The 22,906-nt window shown below is 39.0% G+C and overlaps 1 protein-coding gene across 3 annotated transcripts in view; it reads left to right on the plus strand.

Annotated features, from left to right (window-relative positions):
• PARD3B (par-3 family cell polarity regulator beta) overlaps nucleotides 1–22,906 on the plus strand; it is a 390,939-nt gene that overhangs the window by 268,440 nt on the left and 99,593 nt on the right. For all 3 annotated transcript variants that reach the window (XM_051623713.1, XM_051623715.1, XM_051623716.1), the window contains exon 19: nucleotides 21,179–21,289. In XM_051623713.1, the coding sequence (XP_051479673.1) occupies nucleotides 21,179–21,289 (111 nt within the window). The remainder of the gene's footprint in view (nucleotides 1–21,178; nucleotides 21,290–22,906) is intronic.

Raw genomic sequence — 22,906 nt, forward strand, 5'->3', positions numbered from 1 at the left:
TTGCCTTTGATGTGTTTTTTAAAATGGAGTTTATTGTTTTCCAAAGAAATCAGTGGGTTTTCTTAGTACAGAGGTAAATGCAGTGCCTTTTAAGTTTTGGAACATGCTTGGAATTCTACGAAACAATGTTCACAAGTTCTTAACAATCAGCTGTAGAAGCTATTTCTTGGTGATTAAAATGCAGCTGGATCCTCTTCAACTTTTGCATTTCCCCCTCCACCTCTAAGGTTAGTACTTCATACTCATTTCTCATGTACCAGGGAGTACTAGTCTGGATTAGTTCATTAATACTTGAGTTTGAGTTAAAAGTAGTCTGAAGACAGACATGTGTTCAGCATTATTCTGTGTATTTGGACTTTGAAGAACCTCCAAATCTATTTAGTATTTTGTATGATGAAGAGTTGAATTCTGTTTTAAGGTACTTGAATCTACCCAAGACTTAACTGCCATTTTTTGTTGCTAACAGAGACGCTCTCCAGCCTCTAACTTTGTGCATCTGTATTTGATAAGGCTGGCAAATGTCTTTGATTAGAGTGTTTTTCTGGAGTGGCCATTCAGAGGCAACCTTTTTCTGTACTCTGCTGAGTCTCATAAAAAAAGGTTTTTCACATTAGTGAAGCATTTTATTACATTGAAACAATGTAGTTTGCTTTGTATTTTAGACTTATTTAGACTGTAAAAGCAAAACATAACAAATATTAACATCTGCTGTTCTCATCAACCCCACGCCCCCCCTTTACCTCTCTGTGTCCCAACAGAATCTCTTCCTCTGTGTCATCCTTATTGTCTCGTTCGAAATCTTGTCAGTGTGCTTAAGGCATGTAGTAGCTTCTAGGCATGAAGCAGGACTTCAGCTTTTCCCAGACAAGATTCCTCACTTGTTCTGTGAATTAAGGGTTTTTATAAAGGCTGGCCACAACTGTCATAGCGCCTTTTTTTACCCCTGAAAAGTAAACTTGACACATCTATCACATCTAAGGACTGGAAATTTCTGGCTTCATAGCGGAAAATGTGTCACTGTGGTGTATATTGTCTGACCTAACTATCCTAGAGATTTTTGTTCCGTTTATCTCCTACACGCTCTATATAATGAAGGAAGTCTCCCTAGGCATGATCAACCACAGAGAGTGAGTGAAACATAATGGTTTCAATCAAGCTTTCTGCTAACCCAAGTTACTTGTTACCCTTCAGTCAAAGGTGCTAGCTTTCACCTTGGAAACCGGTAATAATTATGCTATTCACAGACATTTTGTAGATTTTCACTAGCCACTGGTCACAGCCTTGTGCTTAAATTTGTAAGAATGTTGTTCTTTTTGAATCCTAACATTTTTGCTTTTAGAAAAATCACCTCCCTGTGACCTGTATTTCTGGAGTTCTGTGGTGATCTCTGACGTGAATATTCTGATAGGAAATGCTGCAAATTTCTTTGTTTTAGCCAGACTGTATTCCAAGCATGTGTGCAACATGATTCCAGCAATACTTGGGTTACTGCTTTTCCTGTGGAAATCTGTCCACAGCATGGAAAAATTGAAGCAGAAAGCCTTTAAACTCACTTGTTTCCCAGTTTATTATTTGTAAATTACGTTCAAGAGCCCCTCATCAGTCCAGACAGAATACTAAAATTGGAGCCCAACTAAAGATATTTTAGGGAGGGATGAGGAAGGCACTGAACAGCATTAGTGATCTTTTGAAAACTCAGTTTAGTTTCCCTGAGCACCCAACCTTGGTACTGAGGCTGTTTTCCAGAGACCCAGAAGTACTCAAAGTAGTTGTTGTGAAGTCCTTAACTCTGGCTTCTCCCAGTGGGCTGCAGCTGCCAGAAGAGCAGAGCAATGAAGGGTTGTTGGGTTTCCTTTTGGTCACTTGGGCAGCTTTCCAGCAGACTGCTTGGAGGCTTCTCTGCATGGCTCCTTCCAAGGCTCTGGGACCCAAAAGAGCAGAAATGCTGGGCTGCCCTGGACCCACAGACGGTAAGGTCAGACTTCTTCACAGCAAGTTGGACAAGCTGTTGCAAGGCATAGTGGAGACTTGCCTTTGTTGATGTTACGTTAGTGTCAGACAGGATTTTTCATTTAAAAGAGTTTAATCCCTTACAAACTTGGTCAGAATTTTTTCTGCTAGTTCTACGTGGGGCAAAACAGCTTATCTTCATAGAAGTTGCCAAATCAATCAGCAAACAGCCTAAAAACTGATAGTTTAAAGCACTCATGGAAAAAGAAAAGCGTAGCAAAGCTTTCTTCAGCACTGCGTAATGTAATGGATTGGCTTTGCGCTACACTGCAGAACCTGCAGAAGATTTTTATTTTTAGTGTCTTCTGTTTCAGTAAACAGGTTTCATGTTGTCAGGGTATGACCCTGAAGATAATTACCTTTGTGGTTTCAGTTTGGTTGTTACTACTGACAGAAAAAAAGAAATGCATTGTGTTTTATCTGAGCAGGTATGAGTAGATACTTCTGTAGAAATTTTGCTTCCTTTGCCTGCTTCTGGTAGTAGCTATCTGGCAATTATCTGGATGGCCCAGGAGCAAAAAAAAACAGGAGCAAAGAGAGAATCTAGTTTTCCCTTTTTCCCTTTTTTTGCCATGCTGTATCTACCTTTGTCAGACTGGAATATCATTCTAAAAATTCAATGCATACACACATTTAGCTGTGTTTTTCAGCTAAACGTGAAGCAAAAGACCCATTGTATCCTGTGTCGGAAGAGCAAGAGAGGGGGTGTACTTTATATGCAAATGATTGTATTTCTTTAAATATCTTGCTTGTTCAAGAGGATTGACATCAGTGCAAGCCTGTGATGTAGATCTGCTCAAAGACTCTCTGCTTTGCAAACAACACTTGTATATCTGTCCTAGCATTACAAGCTGCTTTTGTATCTGCATGTGACTATGAACTTATAAAATATTTTCCATTTTATTTGAATATTCTTAATTTCCTTTGCTCCTTCTGTGATGAAAAGGACTTGAAGCAAAATAATGTCATTATTAGGGTTAAATATTTCCCAGTGGAAATCCTACATGTTAGAGGTAAGAACTAGCATAAAAGAGAATAAATAAGCAAAGGTAAAAATGTACATTTATAAACCTAGAACAGCAAGGCCTACAAAGCGATAGTTGGGAATATAATTATGAAAATGTCAATAAATATGCAGAAGTTTTATATTATGGCTCCTACTGTACCCCAGTTGACTTTTAGAGATGAACTGTAAATTCTTCCATTCTTTCTCCTGCTTGGTCTGATCCATCCCACACATGCATGTTTTACAGTATTACTTTAAAACTAGCTTTAGAGGTGACCCTAGTTCATGTCCCTGTGGCTGTGTAAAGCCCATATAAACAGAACGGGGATGTGTTAGAGCCATTTATAATCATTCTCTGAGAGACCTAGGACCAAGTCTGGAGATGGAGAATATGTCTAAGGTATGGAAAGCTTAATTGACGGCCTTAAAAAAACCCAGCAATAAGTAACCTGATAAATGGTACAGACTGTTAATTAGATGTCTAAATTTACCAATTGTGTCAGGAAAATTAGGACAGTGGGAACAATATGTCCCTAAGCTGTTCATGAAACAACTGCTGTGCTACTTATTTATATTTATCTGATGAAAAAGTAAGTGCTGAAAGAAGCGCAGGAGGAAATCTCTCACTAGCCTGAAGCTCCCAGACCTCTCCTCACAAGGCTTCTGTATCCTGATATTCCCTTGTCTGAGCTGAACACTATAATATGTGGCCTCAGGAAATATTAAGCTGTTAGGAAATTCTGATAGTGTATGTACAGGAGTGAACCATGGGGGACTTCTGAGGCCTAATCTAATGTTTAGTGAAAGGGATTTATAAATTCTTGTTCATCTTATTTGTCAGGAATAGGGTTGGACCCACACTGATGAGAGTGAGTGAAGTTAGTCTCCTGCTTCAGATTCTTATTTAAGTATGTAGATATTTAAATAAGTGTGTATTGCAAAATGGGGGTTATTTACATATGGCTGTGATGATGTGCATATTTAGGTATATTTATAGATAAGGAGGCAAACATTTACATACCCAAGAAAAATGCCTGTTCCTCCCACGGAGGACCCTGGTTCCCAAGTGGCTGGCTGCCCTGTGCCACAGTGATGGGAGGCTGTCTGGAGGAGGTCAGAAAATGCTTCCTGCAGCACCTCCAGCTAGTGAGCATCTCCAAGCCACGGAAAATGCCACATATCCCTTCCCATTCCTCCTGCTTCTGTTGCCTTGCGTTGTTCTACATCTGCAAGGGGCAGGGGAGATTATAATTTCAGTAGTCACTAAATGACTCCAAATTAGACAGACAGAAGTGAATAACTTTAAATTTCTAAACCAGTCTTTACCATCCTTCCCTGTGTACCTGATACTAGGCAGAGCTAACTACTGAAGTAATGTCATCATAATGTTTTGAAAGATAGCCATCTTGGTTTTTTCTGGTACTTTTAAGTGATAACTTTCTGGTTGTATTCTCCCCAGAGCCTGCTTTGGGCTGGTTAGTTTGTTTTTAATTCAGAAGAGAGTTGAGAAAGGATATGTTTGCAGCTGGGCTGCGTGTACACTGCTTGGTTCAAGGTGCCTGTACCTGCACTGCTGTTGGCTGGGGTAGATGGAGGTGTTCACTGGCTGAAAGACACCCGGTGTGTTTGGCTGGCAACCCTGCTCTCCCTCTTGTGCTTGCTCATGCTCAAGCAACTGCTGCTGTGTCAGCCCCAATTTTTTGGAGTCCTGAACCATGTATTGGCTGGAGCTGTGCAGAATAGGCTTGAGAGATGTGTCAGGGAGGTGGTCATTTGAGTCCTTTGAAGAGAAGGTCAAGTGCTTAACGCAAACTTCAGCATTAATAAAAGGAACTCAGGAGTGTTACTGGCTGCAGAGCTGAGATGCAAAGCAGAGAAGATACTGGGATCTTAAGGATGGGGAAGGTCTGGATAGCTTCTTTTGCAACTGTGGCAGTGGCAATGCACAGTGATAACCTGAAGCAGCTCAAAGAAATATGTTCCTGTGACAGCACTGGGACAGAGGTTCCCAGCAGTGGCTAGTGCAAATCACCTTTATCCAGCTGCAGCTGATTCTCTGCAGCTCTTGGAAATCCTACACTGCCAATGAGTTAATAACAGGAAAAAGTACTATCTAGGCTAGATTTATGGAGTATATTCAAGTTTGCATGCTATGCTACAATATGAAACAGAGCATTATGGACTTGTAGGCTTTTATATGTACATTTCTGGCATTGAATAGAAGCGTAGTGATGTTATTTCCTCTGTGAACACATTCTGCTGAGAAAAGGGATGCTGAAAAAGAAAATTAAGTAGCAGCCTTGCAACATCCTTTTCAATGTGTTAACATACAAGATATGGTCTTGCACTTGTGGGATTTTTTTTTTTAAGAGTTCAGATCAGAAGTTCTAAGAATTTATGGAAGTAAAAGTAGGTGGGAACAAAAAAACGTCTGAACATATTCACTTTTATTCAACTTTGGCATGCACAATTTGCTCTTTTCGTGAAACAAGCTCTGCTGTACAATTCATATCAGATCAAAATAGTAATGTTTATTCTGATTTTAGTTCCACTTGTTCCAATACTGACCTATTTCTGTTGATAAGGAGCGGGGAGGAAAAGTAACCTTTTATCCGTATACAGGCAGCATAGATAAAAGTTTGTTAATCTCATAGTAGTTTGTTAACCTGAGCTTTAGCCCAAGACTGCCAGCATTTGCCCAGAAAAAAATTTCTCAGGGAAAGATTCTGTTTGCAGCCAGCTCCTCCCATGGCAGCCCCTTTGCTGCCACACTCCAGGCTTTGTTTCTCTCCTAAAGCTATGGGCTGTCACATTCCTCAGGTGGTCAGGAGGCTTGCTGAAACTTGTGCACAGAAGCAGAGTTGAGCTTTCTTTTTGGTTTTAATTTGTTCTAGGAGAGGGTGATAGGCAGAAACAGGAGTAAGTCAGAGCCCTGAGGATCCAGACAGCTAAAGAAATTTCTGCCATCCATTCGTGTCCTTTTTGCTGCTTTGCTGATGAGGCTTCTTCCCAAGTACTGAAGAATCTGTTGCTATAGGGTGCTATCCATTCTCATCGGGAAGTCCCAGTGTTTTCTTAGTAATCACCTTTCTAAGATGTTGAAGGAGAAAATTAATCCTTGCTTGGGTGCAAAAGCTTAAAAAGCACATGGGACAGCAGCATACTGTCAGCTTTAGCTGAAGACAGCTTCAGCTTTGGGGAGGCCAGACTTTGTGCCTTTGGAAATCACCCTGTGTAAGCAAAATAAAGAAGGGGTGGAGAGAGGGTGTTGTTTCACACCTGTGGAAAAAGCCTGTTGAAAGCATCCGTTTTCTAGTTTTGCAGGTTTAATAAGCTTTAGAGAATTGTAGAAATCAGTACATTAACTTATTCACATGGATTAAATTTTTCCACTGTTAGTGGAGTGGAGAGCTGACAGTATTTACATGGTGGTGAGTTTATGAGAGAGGCCAGACTAGTTTTCTTTAGCGCTGAGCTATCCCACTGAGTCCATCCTTCTTTTTTTGTAATAGTGTTTGAAGGCTTTCCAGGAAGTAAGGGGGGACAGCTTGCACTTTTAAAATTAGTGCTGTTTTACCTTGCAATGTAGTTCATCTGACTAGATTTTAGAGAGCTTTGAACATCTCCATAGTCATTTATCATATGCTTTCTGACTGTATTATCAATCTGCTTCAGCGCTCTCTTCCCCCCACACTGTATCACCTTCTACTACATACACAAAAATACAAAAATAAAAATTTTGAAGAAAATATTCTTCCCTGAGCATCACTGAATTCTGGGCATGACAGTTCTTCAAATTCAGTAGGTTTCACAGATGTTGGTTCTCAAATAAGAAAATGTTCCAGTCAGTCACATGGTCTTAGCATGATAAACAAATGAAAAGCATTCTAGTGAACAGCTATGCTCCGAGCCCAGAACAGTTGCCAGTCAGCCAGAAGGGCACATCCTAGAATAGGGTGAGCAAATCAACTCAACTCTATGCCAGCTGACTTCTGTAGATGCTATGCAAGACAAGGATATATCTTAGTTATGTGGCTTAGACATGACAAAGGTTCTGGCAAGATGATTTTAATAGTAGATCATGGTTTGGATCTGAGACAAAAGCTCAAAGAATGGACCTTCTTGCTGACTACAAAAGGACCCACAGGCTAATGGTGAAGGCGAATAATAAAAGGAATTTAAGTAAGACTTATGATTCTTCATCTCATAAATATGGGTTGCTCAGTTATTTTTTAGTCCTGATTTGAGGCTAGGTATAATGTTAAGAAAAGGAGGAACATACCAGTTGCTTGGAAAGGGTTATAATTCAGGAAATAAGGGGATTAAGAGTTTGCTTTATTTCTGGAACATCAAGGGGTATAATAAAGATTGGTTAAAAAAATTAGGTCATTAATAGAATAGGTGATCTGGCCAAGTATAATCCCGTGCTTAAAGTTACTATTTAATGATGATGAGAGAGGCCTTTCCTGATCTATCTTAACGGTTTTCCTTTTAGAAGGAATTTTTTCTTTCAGGTATTCATAAAGTTGCATTGAGATTATTTTCAACTATTTTTCTCTCAGTGTTTGATATTTGGGAGAATAATGCATCTGAGAAATACCCTCTGTTGTTGAAAGGAAATATGGAATTTCTCTGGTGCAATAACTTGAATACCACAGGACAAACACTGTGTTTGCATTTGCTTGGAGCAGCTGTTCTGTAAAATGGCAAACATTGCATCTACTGGGGAAATTAAAAAGATGAGCTAGAATGAAATAGACCTTTCTCCTTTGTCTCTGCCTCAGGGAAATGAACATTCCTTAGGATGTGCTATGATTGGAACCACAAGTACACAGAAATCCTCTGTCTCCTAGGTCATGCTCATGTTCAGGAGAGTAACTACTGGAAACAGGAGAAAGGATATATTTCCCAGGCGGGATATTGTTCAGGCCTCTGTGTATATCTTTTTGATTAGTTCTGCTGATAAGACAAATTGGAATGTGGTACCCACTAAATATTTTTTTAAGAAGAGTAGTTAACAGAAATAATTTTAACTTGCATGTCAAGATATTTGATGCACAGACATTAGTGAAACTGGGCATCTATCTCAATACTAGTATTTTCTCAGTGGATCTTACTTCGCAACAGAGATACTTGATGTTTGTTTTTATCCTACACGTATGTTTTCTTTTTTTCTTTTTTCTTTTTTTTTTTTTGCTTAAACCTACGTACCACACCTGAATTCTTTTGTATTCAAATTTTTAAAAGGGCAAATATTTTGCACTTTATTGGAGTTAAATCTATTGTTTACTTTCTTCCCTTGTCCAGGCATTTTACTTCTCACACTCCACTCCACATTCTGGATATTTCTTGAGCAAGATGAGAAGCTTTAGGTATCTCCAGTTCCTTACATTTCCCTTTTCAGTTTCAAGCAGTACTACCCACATTTATATAAGACAAAATTCTCACTGTCCTCTGCATAAATGAAAGTTCCCTATTTCATATGAAATTTCAACCAATCTGTTAAATAATAGCAAATTTTGTTAAAGATTTCCAATATCAGCACTGGGGCATTAACTGGCTTTTACTATTCTGCTTATTTAGAGAATATGCCAGCTAATTGCCAGAAATAGTATATCTAAGAGCACAAAAGATGCAGTTAATTCCAGCTATTATAAGTAGACTTGAGGGAAATTTTTTTTCCCGGCATACACCTTTCCAGTTATTAAAATTCAGGACCTTGGATTTGACCATGATTTCTGCTTCACATTCCTGTATCCTGTTGCGTCTTTTTTCCAAGGATCGCTGTAGTGAGACTTGTCTATTCAGCAGCAGCTGGAAAACAAACAGTGGCACAAGTGAGAGAGAAGATGGCAAGAAATTGTATGACTGGAGAGAAAGGGGTACAAGGGTGTCATTTCCTGACATGAGAAGAAAAACAAAACTGAGTCCAGGAAACCAGGCTTTTTAGTCATGAGACCATGACAAAATAACACCTTTGTGGCACCATAAATCAATAATACAGTTTCATCTAAAATTCTGTATACTACTTTGGTGTAGTTGTCTAGATACAATAATAGAAAAATACAAAGACAATTCAATTATCATGAGAAAAAAATCTGGTTTAAACGTTATATCTAATAAATTGAAAGAAGCAGTGGTATAGAGACATCAAATCATGAGTGGTATCTAGTTGATAAATTACGCACTTTTCACTCTTCCCATGATAGAAAACCAAGGTTACAGCTAAGAAAATGGAATGCAGATGCTTAAGTTGTTTCACAGTCAGGTCTCTAGTTTGTTTTGCAGATGAAATACTGTCAGCCAAATGTAATTCATCAGCTGTGAGCACTTGTGTGGTGAAATTTGTGTTCATACAGTTGTGGGGGTTTTTTATGCAGTAAATTTTTGGGCCTGTGTCCAAAACATGTTTGTACAAGATGTACAGAGTGGCTTCTCCTCCCCTCTGCTTGTGAACGTGGTTTTTAAGCAATGAGTTATCAATTTAAGAAGTAGAAACAATAGATGTGATCAGTTGCAGTTAATGATAAATAAGGAGAACATCATTTGTAGTGAATACTGATTGTGTCCAATTCATGGGTAACCTGTAAACCAGAGTTTTTCCCTACAAATTATTTGATGGGCAATGGCTAATAGCTAATACTTTCAAGAGATTGTGGTTGAATCAGGCACAGTTTGGATTCAAAGGAGTTAAGTTCATTGACTTGGCTACACACCCTATCAACACCTATTAGTTTTTATTCATGCAGTGATAGTGTTTTCTCCTGGCAGCTCCTGTGGCAGAAGTTTTAACAAAATGAGTGACAGTCTTCCTATGTGTTCTTCAGCATTCTGTGCTGCGATGAGCTTTGAATTTAACATTTGTTTTTTCAGCCTCATAATTAAGTTACTTTTCAGACTAACTTTTTAATGCTGAGATGATAACATACAGAATTTACAGGATATCTGTGCTTATTTTGGTCGATATGTTAAATCCATGGTTTAGTATTGCAAATACTTGTATGAGTGAATATAACCTTAGGACATGGAGCTGTGAGGGGAGGGAGAAAAAGCCTCTGTGTGGTCAGAAAAGCATTGGTGCATCTGAATAAGAAAGCAGAGAGATTTATCTGTACACTGTCAAACAAAAATTAACAGTCTTGCAATATAAACACCAATAACAAATAATTCTTCTAAAAACAGTGTTTAAACATCTGTGGTAGTGAAGCAATGTGTGAAAGGCAAGGAAAATACAAGGAAGAAAGTTTTGGGAATCTGGACTGTTTATATTGTTTGTGCAACTTCAAGCTACATGGTTGTAATAGCCAGCAAAATGAAAGTTCTTTATGGTTTTAAGCACTATTCTAGCAATCGTCTCTGACCCTATCCAGTAAAATGTATTTCTCTGTCTGATTGCACCAGAATTACTGCTTTTAGGATTCAAGAAACAGAAGTGATTGCCAAGTCTTCACCAAAACTTTATAAAGAAAGTTTCTGGTGCATAGTTCATCAGCTGTACTGTTGAAAGCAGATACAACAGAGCTGTGTCGTTCATGTAATTAACTAAGAATTTCCGGCACTTAGTTCTGTTATTTATGAAGTGGCACGAAGGAAAGATTTTAAATACATTCAGTCTAGTTTCCCAGACTGATGAGGGAATCTATTGTGTAGCAGCTGGATGAAACCTTTCCCATCCTGAACGCTGTCCTTCAGCTGGCAGAGCCACATTTTCTGAGTATGGTGGAGTCCTTTGCTTTTTCCTCTACTGGCTAGTCATTCTCTTGGCATGAAATTAGCAATGGAGTCCTGGAGGGTTAGCAGTCTTTCTGACTTGTTATACATTCTGTCTAGGATTACCTCTGCTGAAAATACCCAGTAACCAAAGGCCACAATGTAGGAGAGCTGAAAATACTTTCGTAAATAGCTCTTAAAACCTAAACTCAGCTGTAACTAATAATTATTCCTAATAACTATTTTCAAAATCCACAAAAACCTAGTGGCAAAAGGTCTTGGCAAATGCAGGCTGAAGTATACATCTTCTTTGAACTTCACCACTTCCCAGCACCAACTCCTAACATTTTGCTTCTTGTCAGTTTTTCTGTACCAAGGAGAACAAGGAAGAGGTTCCTCTTGAGATCCGTGGCAGAGGTTTTTGTTTAATTTAGTGGCAGAGGGACTGCCTGAGAATGACAGACAGTGCCTCCTTCAGTCCCCAAGTGAGTGGTGTTAATTTCCTGCAAAATACAGGGGAATATATTCCCACTGGGGTGTCCACACAACTCTTACTGATGCTAATGAGAGCCAGGTGCTTGTATCAAAAGGGAAATTGCTGTTTGTGTGCCAGGGCTGCATCAGTGGACAGTGTAATTGCACCGTTTCACTCATTCTTCTTTCATCGTGGCTTTCATTGTTATTTCTCCTGTTGCTATAACTGTCCTAAACCAAGCTTTCCTAAGAAAACCACAGAATATTCTAGTATCAGTTTTGTCGGTATGCCACTTAAAATGCTCTAAACTTGGGATTTCTGGGAAAACAGCAGAGGGAATTTTGGTAGGTCAAACTGGCTCTTCTGGACTTGCTCAAAAATAGTGGTGAATTTGTTTCATGTGGCCAGCTGTTTGTCTGAAAGCTTCCTTTAGTACAATATGAAAGTGAATCAGTCCCCTAATCCATCACTGGAAATCTCTGCTACCACCCAAGACACTTAAAGGAATCACATTTATGGTTCTAATTGATAGTCACTGTTTTGACAGGCAAACAGATTTCTCCTCCCAGTGGCTTCATGCAATTGGCCTCCAGCAGACCTTACCATTATCACAATTCTACTGAAGAGAATATACAAGCTAATAATAAATCTGTAGGGAAGGATTTTAACCACAAGCTACTATGTCTAATTAGTAAAGTACAACAGTCAAGGCCAGAGAGGGAAGGTATTATTTATCAGAAGGACTGGTTGTGTCAGTTTAAAAATGCAAAACTATTATTTATTATGCTGAAACACATATATCAAAATACGGTATATGTAACTCAACTCTTATTTTGGCATTGTTTTGAATTTTATTGCTTTGTAAAAATGTCACTTATAGTAGAAATGCAGAGGTGGAATCCATGATGCTTCAACCTTAGAAGTTCATTGCGGAACATAAAACCAAATACTCTTAGGTTTTCTCTTTTCCTTTACCCCTCCCTTTCCTATTCAAAAACCAACTCTCTCCCTCTTATAAGTCTCCCTTTGAAAGAGAGCCTCCACTATGTACTGCCTCTTAGTTCAGAGTTTCTCAAGCTCTCTGAGCAGTGCTGAGCTTGAACACAGGCTAATGCATCCTGCTGAGGAAGCATGGAGGCCATTTTTGGTAGCTCAGCTACTGCAGAGGTCTCTGCATGTCTACTGTGTATTGCTAAATGGGAAGAGTGCTGGTTCCCAAGCCACGTTCCTTTTGTGCAGTCTTCAGCAGCAGTCTCCAGGAAGGGGTACTTCTGCAGTGGAGAATATTAAAGGAGTGTGGAGCAAGGAGGGTGAGAGTGAGTGTGTTAGGAGAGAAAGAGGAAATTAATGAGGAGAGAACTTGAAGGATACGGCATGAAAATAGTCAAGGATAAAAAACATCATAGCAAACTAGTTGGAAAATGAGACAGGTAGTTATACTGTGATAATGTAATCATAGCTCTGAGGTGATCAGTAGAGAAAGAGAATAGGACCTTTTAAACTAGGCAAGTAAATTTTATCCTTTGTGCCTCAGTTTCTTCATTTGTAGAATGAACATTATGATATATGCTCAACATTACTTGAACTTGATTACTTGATAGTCACTGCATACCCACAGAGAACTGATCTTTCATGAAGGCTGGGCTATTGTCTCAGTCAAAATATGGGGGAGTTCTCTGTATTACTGCTAATTTTTTAAGGGTCATATTTTCCTGGTGATATCATGCGAACCTGCATTGAGTGGTTTCACTTCATGAAAGTCAGACATCAAATCTGACCCACTGTGGCAAGTAAGGGGAGGAAGGCACATGGCTTGGTTGAGAAGGTTGATAGTGCAGTGCTGAGATGTTTAGCAAGTCTGACACAACGAAGTATCATGGCTCTGCATGCAACTGTAACAGATTTTCAGTTTTGTTTTGCAAATGTCATGTATTGTGTTTGCCCTATGAGTTTTGTATCTGCAGTTTCAAATCTGCAGTTCTAACAGTGTCACACTTGCACATTGTTTTTCCGTAGCCAAGAGGGCTGAGTAAAAAGCTTTGGAGGGTAAGTGGAGATTCTCATATAGTGCCTCCATGGCTGAAATGCCAAGAAAAACACCAAATACCATGAGAGTTATGATATGAGAAAAATGAGAAGTCCTTCCCCTTATAAACATGCATAATACATACAAATACTATACAAATATAGGTAGTTGATACTTTTGTGAATTTTGGGGTCATGTGGCTAGTAGCAGGGGAAAGAAACACAACAGATGAGGAGAAAGCATGAAACATAAAATCCAGCAATATGTTCTTGTCAAGTTTGGCACCAAAGAGTTGTCTTTTAGTCCTTTCAGTTGGTCTTTTCCCTGTCCCACCTTGAAGTGGTGCTTCTCAGTTGCCTGCAAGGAGATGGAGGTACTGGTGGAACAGCCAGGCATGCTGGCTCTCACCTGACTGCAGAATTCTCAAACCTACATCTCAGAAAACCACAAAGTCAGCAAATAGTTCCAGAGGGGAGCTGGCAACATCTGCAGACTGCACAGGGAGTCTCTGTCTCCTACTTTGTCTTACTGACTGAATCTTAGAGGAATAGATTCAGTCAGAAACCGCAGTTGTCTTTGTCCTGTATGACAGAATAACAAATTATTGGAAAAATTAATAGCTAGCCTAACTGCCTGCTTCACTGCTCTTTTCTTTTAGTGGAGAGGTGAGAAAATGGGTGCCTGTGAAATGGAAATCAAGAAAGCAGAGTCATGAGCTTAATATTCTGATCATTTTCCTTTGCTTTGAGTATGGAGTTACCATCCCCAAGACTCGAGTGTGATTAGCATGTTCCCCTGGGACTGGCAGGTTGGCATTTGCAGAGTCCACACAGAGCAGACATAGCTGTTTCTGTCCACATGCTGGCACAGAATTAGTGTTCACTTCAGGAGAAATTACTTGCCTCTAGGGAGGAATCAAGAGGGAGAAATGGCTAATGCTGTCTGAAAGTAGGGAAAAAATGAGAATATATGGGAATAATTCCTTACATTGGTGGAGTGTAATTCCACAGTTTGGTGCACAAGCAAGCAGGGCTTGTTGCATTGGACAGACTATAAATCAGTTTTGTCCTTCTTCTGATCAAGCTGTAAATCACAGCTGTGCTCTATTACTGTAGTTTTTTTCTTCCTTGATGTATGTGATGTAGGATGCAGGATTCTTGTACTGGTGACCAAGACCTCCAGCAACATGATCATCAGATGGCTGAAGCATCATTTCATGGGAAGAGATGAATAGCTGCCATTCAACATCATGCTTTACCTGTTCAGATCTTTACAGTGCTTAGACCTCTTTGTAAACACTATCTTCATCACTCAGACTACCTCAGCATCTGTGGGAAACTGTTCTTTTCTTCCCCACATAAGTTTAAGCAGTACCGGTTTGCGACGACAGCATCCTTTCTGAAAATAATTTCCTCGCAGGATGAAGGACGACTCTTCATAGCTTCTGTTGTCTGTATTTATATAGCAGCCAATGAGAGTTACTCCATTCCATAGGTTCAGTAGATGGACTTTCTGGTTTGAACTTCTAACTCGGGTAGTACAAGTCTTAGGGTACTATCATGTTTTTGTCTTTGGTCATTTCATGTGCTGCGGAAGTAAGATTTGATATACGGTACAGGTGAACAGAATTGTCCTACTGGTAAGCATCTCCTTAATTACCAGAATGAACTACTGTAACTTTTATTGCGTCCACATGGTTGATACTCTCAGAATAAACTTCACTGTAATTTAGGGCTTGTTTGACATTTTGTTTCTGTATGTGACACTCTCCATTGAAGATTATAGATTATTTACCTGTGAGGTGTTACAGCAAGCAGCTTCTCAGATTTGGTGCAGGGAATTCTTTCATTAGCCCTTAAGTCTGTGAACAATGTGATGATCCAAGCAGTAATACAAATGTGATTAACTGTCTTTTCTCAGCTTTGTTTGCTTTGTTCTACGATGCTTACAAGTTACATAATGAGTAGCGTGTACGGGTTATGCATTAAAGGCAGTTCCCTGTTGCAGCAGGCTTCATGGGAAATTTATTTTCCTCATGGTAAAACTTCAGTGGGGAAAAAAATTGCACTGTTGATTTATTTTGAATGAACTCCTGGAAGGCTTACTAAGTATGCCATGTGAAAAGCTCCTTGAAGTGCTGAGGGTTAATACTCTCTGCTCTTAATTTCAAATTCCAGATAAATATGGTTTCAGCTTTGATCCTATCTGGACTAATTCTTTGTCACTGTACTAATTAATTCAGCATGCTTGCAGAAAAGATGCTAATTTGGGCATCAAAGAAGTAAACGGGTGGGGGAGGTTGTGTTTAATCCAAGTTGTTAAAAAGATACATTTTATTCCCATTTGACTGGATCTGGAAGCTCAGTCATTTTAGTCTAGCTCCAGCAGTCTAATACAGTAAATTTAAAAAAAAAAAAAAGGCACTCATTCACTTAATGTTCACATAACAGAAGCAACGTATTGGTGTTAATAATGTGGATTTCCTTATATTTGCATTTTGTGCATAACCTTCTCTTTTCCTGCTGACCATAACCAGTTTTACTCTGGTCACAGCATTAGAGAATGTGGATTGTCTCCCAGAATAATTTGAATATGACTAAATAGGAAGATACTCACATTCATGAAGTTTGGTTCCTTTTGTGAAATACAAATAATAATTGTAGCACTGGACATTTTAACAAATTGTCTTGTTCTTCCATTGATATAGTCAGACTTTAGGTATTTTTTCCCTTTCCATAGGAGCTGGTTTGGGTTGTTGCCCTGTTGTTCACTACAGAAAGCTGCTCTTGCCATCTGCCTCTTGTTTGGTGCTGCCCTGGCAGCCAGCCCAGGTGGGTGGCAGGGCAGGGAGGCACCAGGCTTGCCAGTAACTCTTTCCTGCAAGCCAAACTTGCAAAATCTAGTTACAAGTGGATTTTGATTTATACTTTTCCAACTTACCAAATAGTGTTGGTGTTATACACAGCACTGCCCAGCACAGCAGTGCCCTTTTATCAGAAGTGAACTCATGTCATGGAGATACTTTCATATTGGATATTGATGAAGATTTGAACAGTGTTGCCCAGCTCCTGCTGTGTGTGCTCTGCTCTCAAAATGTCAAAACATGTTTTACTAAAACATGTTCTCTTCTTTCTGTAGCTTTTTCAGCTGCTGCAAAGCCCGTGGTCTCACTGATGTAATACTCAATGGCATACTTCTGCCCAATAAATAAACATTTAATAACAAACCTTTTAGGTACTTAGAGAGCCACTAAAAATGTAAAAGATGTATTTCATTAATGCTGCTATTAACATAAATGTAAAATGAGCCTGGCCTGTAATCACCAACAAGTCTGACTCACTAAGGATCTTTATGGCAATGTTTAATACTCCGTAAAAGTGTATGTATGAAAGTGATTAATCAAAGCACAGCACTGCTTCTAGAGTATTTCTTCTACTGTAAAGCTGAGTGATAAAATAACTTAAAACACACGACGGTAGTGGCAGTTAATAAGCTTTTTATAGTCCCTGTGTGGACCTGAAAATCATACCTTATTAGTATCTTTACCTTTCTTGCACACTCATTCATTCCTACATTTAAATTTAATTTAAAGGGTTATTTCTAGTCTTACATAAGGGAGCTGCTTTAATAATCTCAGCATTTTTTCCCATTTGCTGAGAAATTACTAGGAGCCAGAACTTTTGTTAGATGTACTTTACAAATCATTCTGGTTTTTTACAGATAATTTCTGGAGGTATCAGGATTTTGTAAGGTTTTATACCTTGCTTGACTTTGTCATAGGTCCTTTTGAATTATTTCCCCACAGATGTTTGCATTTCCATTATGCACCCTGTTAGCTGCAGTGACACCTACTGATGTAGGGCAAGTAAATTAACTTAGAAATCCAAATTGTTTAATTTAGTCAACAAGCTGTTTAGGTTACACCCACCAGATGTTTCTCCTGCTTAGAAGTCTGGGACTTTATAGACCTGACTGTTTTTTAATCCTTGAAGCAAATATCAACACATTTGAGATCTGGAAGCTCTCGGCATGACACGGAAACAGAGTGTTGCCATGAACACGGCTGTAGGTCTTCCACAGAAGACATTTATCCCAAGTATAAAAGAGCAGGCTTTTAGAAGGTTTTTTAAATTTTTATCCCTTGGAATCCTTGAAAAGAAGCATGCATATGCTTTCATGTTATAGCCAATACAATGGTAATAAATACTGCAAGAAGACGACACACATTTGATATTCAGAGACTTTGTTCATTTAATGCTTCTAAGGAGAAAAAATTATTTTCTGGGCACCCTTTGAAATAGGGTGAAATGGGATAGTTCCTCACTCTTGCAGCATGTTTTCAATTGTTACATATGAGCTTTTCCCACAAGCAGGAAGCTCTCAGAGGTCTGATCACATAAAGAAAATCCATTTATGCTTTTGTTTACAGGAAGACTATGCTCTGAGGCATTGGAATATTCCAACTTAAATGTATACTAAGATTATTAGGGCTTTAACTTCTGAACAGTACTTCCCAGGTATGTATAGTAGATAATTAGAATTGGGGCAGTCACTCCAACCTGGGAAGAAACAGATTTGTTTCCTTACTGTTGTTACATTTACAAGTGGCTTCATTTGACATAAACTGATTATAGAAGGATATAGAATATGAGAGGATACAGGTGATCTGTTTGTTTTCAGGTCTTCTAGTTATAGTTCTGTTTGCTACATAAGGTTTTAAGAGTATCAATACTGTTAGATATTAAGTTGAAGAGAATTTTGCTGTGCACAGTTTAGCAAAACAGACCTTCTAAAATTGTGTGCCATACCTTTTTTCATTAATTTTATTCTTCTGAAAATAGTTTTAATACGAAAGGCAGATTTTACCACAAACCAGTTATTTGTTGCCTGGAGAATCAGAAACTTCAAATCCTAAAGCCATTCAGTTTTCCTAGAATTTTAATGTGGATTTGAGTAATTCCATAGTATAATTTTGACAATAGATTTTATCCTGTCCTTCTTGAAGTCAGTGGAGGGCCTTGCATTGATACCAAAGAGAACAGGATCAAACTCAGCTGGGCAGCACATGCTCTTAATTCTTTTTTTTCTGTCCCTGTAAGTAGTAGAAAACCTTTAAGCCTGTAGTGCACAAATCCATGCAAAACTACAATGGATGGATATTAATTTTGTAATTGTAAGCCCATGGGAATTGGAACACATGAGTGAGAGACTATAAATTTAAGGACAGGGTGTATAAGTTCAGGTAGAGATGAGACTGGGGGTTTTGTTGTTTATCATTGCTCTATATCCCTTAAGAGTGTTAAATTTTTGCTGCTTTTAATTTTTAATGTTTGTGCAAGATTTTTTGAGCTGAAAAATATATTACAATGCTAACAGAAGATAATGGATTTTTATGGCATAGCAATGTGCAAAAAGAGGCCAAAAATCCAAACGTTTCCCTAGCCTTGAGCTACATGCTGTATACTTAGTGTAACAGGTAAAAATTGTAAGCCTGCACAAATGCCATCTGAAGGCAAAAATGGGTAAATACTAAAAGATGTTTTCATCAAGACCAACTCACTATTCCCAATTTATAATTACACTGGAACTTGCCAATTTTATGCCAAGAGCAGCTCTATCAGCAAACAGCACTGTTTTTGCTGCAAGTTGCCACATTGGCAGTTATTACAGTCAAAATCCTCACTTTTTTTTTTTAAAAAATGTATTTCCCTGGAAAGCAAAAAATAATACCTAGACTTGAAAGGGACATATGTTAAAGATTTCTTTCACATTTCTCTCAAATATGCAACATATCTAACTTTTACTCCCTGCAGCAATACAAAATGCCCAAGAATAGTGTTTTCAAAATCAATAGGTACTGCAGTTGAATGTGAAACTCCACAAACCCATAATTGAAACTGTGGGAGAAAAGCAGACAGCCTGAATATAAACAAAGTACCAGAGTTGGACTGACGATGCAAGATGCAAGTGCTAATACAGCCTCTCTTGAGAAAACTGCCATGAGACCTTTGCAGCATGTGTAAGTGTTAGCAAGCAGGGATGTTCAAGGTGCAGCCTGCTGGTGCTCATCCCCAGGTGATTCAGTGTTTGGCTGCCTGACATCTCTGTAGAAAACAATATATACAGAGTTTCTTTTCTTTTTCACCTGGATTGTCTTGTATCTGTGAACTCTTCTCACTTTGTATCTTCTCACTCTGCTTGTACAACCTCTGTCTCTTGCTTGTGTTTCCTGATGGCTGCCTTCACTGCCACCACCAATCTCTGATGTGGTTTGTGGGTGCACAGTCTCTTGGGATTGCTAGAAATCAGACAGCAGCAGTGGATTCAGCATGCTGCTCTATACTGAGGAACAGCAAAAGTATGGAAAGTATCTGTTTTCTTTCTAGAAGCACTGAAATGAGTAGGGACCATGTAAAAAGTATTGAAGATTGGAAATGAGGTGTATGTATAATTTAATCAAAGGATCCCTCAAAGAATGTAAGATACCATCTATCTCTATTGCCACCCATCAGAAAAAGAGAAAAGCATGCACCAAGATATGACTCATCCCACTCCTCAGCACTGTCCATGGCAGTGCTACAGTAAGGCATCTCATGTTATTACCTGTAATATTTGCCCTTCTCATTTGCACCAAATGCTACATGTCTGTGTCTCATACCCATCATTCCTTTTTAACCAAGCATTTATTGTCTGGAAGACTTGTAGCAGAGGCCCTAAGAATTTAATTTGACCGCAAGCTCAGAAAATTGATTACGTTCACAAAAATATTTATCATTAACTGAAGAGCCTGACAGAATATTTGCAAGATTCCTGCTTTGGTCAGAGGAGAAACCTAAAGTCAATGATTTACAGCGTAAGTGTATTCCACTTGAGGCAGTTTGGGCTGACATGAAAAATAAAAAGGATAAAAGAAAGATCACCAATGCAATGCTGCAGACTTTCACTGAAGAGTTTGCAGTTTTGAGTCAGAGTAATTATTTTGCGATATGGTATATTAAATTAAGAAATCATTACTTTTCTTTACATTGTTTTCATGCATGCAAGGTCACATAATTTTGCATGGGTTGACAGATTGATCATTTACTTACTTGTGGACCTCAGAATTTCAAATTGGGGAAGAGGAGGGGGAGGGGTTTTATACTTTTTGGCCCATAATTCAGGACCATATTTGACATGCTTAACCCCAGTATTCTGTCTAGCTCTATCGGAAATGAAATGTAGCTCCCCAGTTCAGTCACCTTTTATAGGCTGCATAAAGCAAATTTATGTTATGTGAATTTGTACAGTGTATAGGACAGTGGGACCCCAGAATTAATTGAGGTCTCTGGAGGACTTTCACAGCATAAATATTACATGATAGCATATTAATAGGCAGGGAAAAAAAACACCCAAAGTACTTTGAAAAAGAGCTCTTATGAACTATCTAGTTCTTTAGTCTCAGAATATAGTGAGATTTTATTATTTTCAATTGCATCCTCATATAAACAAAGTACAAATCGTTAAACTAAGGCCAAACATGAATGAGAGACAATAGTTACTGATAGGAGCAGAACACATGGTTGAGTCTGGGTGCTGACACCACAGCAATTGCAGATTGGTTTCAGAGAGCTGTCCCGTGATAAGAAGAACCTTGAGTCACTTTAAAGTGTGCCATATGAATAGTCCAGCCCTGCGTTACCATGCATTTCAGGTTTGTTCAGGCTTTTCAACTTCCTTTCAAGCAATGGCTTTGGAAAGTACAGAGTCCAAATCAATTTGTAACCAGTCCTCCCTATTGCACAGTGCCCATTTAATACTGGTAATTTATTTTGCAATGTGGGAAATTTATGAGTGACTAACATTAAAAACTCACAGTGTTTTGACTGTCTAAAGTTTCTGTGGTTTATGATAGGTACTGATTTTTATTCTAGTAATTATTTCCTTCTGACTCCTTCCTTGTTATCTTAAACAGATTTGGAAAGAAAAAAGAAGATAAAAATGGGAAAACAGATCACAGAGGGAATCCAAAGCAAGGCATACTTAAAGAGGAGGAGCTGGAGAAAATGAAAGATGAACGTGAGAGGTGAGTAAATGGTGGCAGCATCTTTGTTCATCAGATGAAAAGCTTCAGAGCAAGGGACTGCTTGAAGAGACAACCAGCCAGTCTGGCTGGAGGTGTCCCAGACCATGAGTGCTGACAGTTGGGTGCGGGCAACACAGAGCTTTAGGCTGGTTTCCTGGCCGAGTCAGGGCTGCTGTATGACAGGAGCTTGTCTGTCTCCTGCAGTTTCTCTGCATTTCACTGTGGTAGCTGCTAAGCCTGGTGATGATCAGTTCCTTCAGAACCTATTTCACCTTTGCCTATTCCCAAGACCAGCTGACTTTTTTTCTTTACTTCTCTAAAGCAAGATCCTCCTTCCTTCTTTCCTGAGAACCTCTGCTGTGTTTTCCAGCACTTCAGAGCTCTTTGGCTTCAGGTGGCTGTGTCATCAAGTGGTAGTTTTTGTAATTAGGTGTGTTATTTCTGCACAGCATTAGTTGATTAGCCACATGTTGCAGAAATATCTACTCAATAAATGCTGAGTATGCCAGGAGACACCAGGAAGAAAACAGGTTCCAATGGTTAAAATCAGTTTGATGAGGCAGGAGTCTACAAGCAGTGAGATGGGAGAGATGGGCAAGGCAAGAAGCTGGATGTGTGCCAGCTCTGAGTTGCCATATTTCAGAAGTAAGGCTCTGAGACTGAAATGAAAAGAACTACTGATGTGTATAAGTCCAGTTCTCTGTCTTGTCCATAAAATACTCCTTTTCATTCCAAGTCTTTAGCAACTTCATTATCCTTCCAAAGGGAATTTATAGTTTTCTGCTTTCCCCCATGCCTTTCAGGAAATGGGGACAGTCTGTAAGCGCTGACAAGGTTCAGCGAACTTCTCTCTCCACTTCCCTCAACTCATCTAGATGTACTTCATGGTACTCTGAAGAAGGTCTTTGTTTCCCTCTGATGGTTGCTATCTAAAAAGTTAGAGCCCACACTTGCTGGCTCTTAAGAGGTGTCTGCAGTTGCTGTAAAACTTTCCAAGTTGTAGTAATATGAGTTGTCAGGGCATGGGGAAAGCTTTCAGAGGTCTCTTTCCTTCACTGGAACATCCTGCTCCTGGGAGATGAAATGGAAGCAGATATATTTCCTTTTGGACAGGCAGGGTCTTTCCACATGGGCCAGCTTTTGTTGTGCTGGTCAGTGCTGTTGTTCAAGTCATGCGTTGCATGATCAGCTGTATAAGTGGTAGCTAATGGGTTTGAAGAGGAAAATAAATAAATTCAAAACCCAACCCTTGAAGTCTGCTGCTAGTATTTACTGTTTTAAAAGCTAGTAAGGTATCCAGTTGCTACTGGATATGCTCAGCCAGTGTTTTAAGTATTTAGTTCATCTAAGTTAAGTATTGTACCATTTGTTTTAAAATTTCTGTGCTGTGTCCTTGATTTTGCCAGATTGATGAGTACCTTTATTTTAAACTGCTGACTCCCAATTTGGATACTGACAATATGAGAGGTATGTGTCCTTCATTTTAAAGAAGCCAGTGTCTTTTATTAGGATCCTGGCAAGCTAAGAAGCATGTATCCCATCTGTTAAAGGGCCAGTGTCATTTACTAAAATGTTGGCAGGCTGCAAGGAATGAACCCGTCTGTCTAGAGGTCTATC

The sequence above is a fragment of the Apus apus genome, chromosome 6 (genome assembly GCF_020740795.1).
Source record: "Apus apus isolate bApuApu2 chromosome 6, bApuApu2.pri.cur, whole genome shotgun sequence".
Classification (NCBI taxonomy): domain Eukaryota; kingdom Metazoa; phylum Chordata; class Aves; order Apodiformes; family Apodidae; genus Apus; species Apus apus.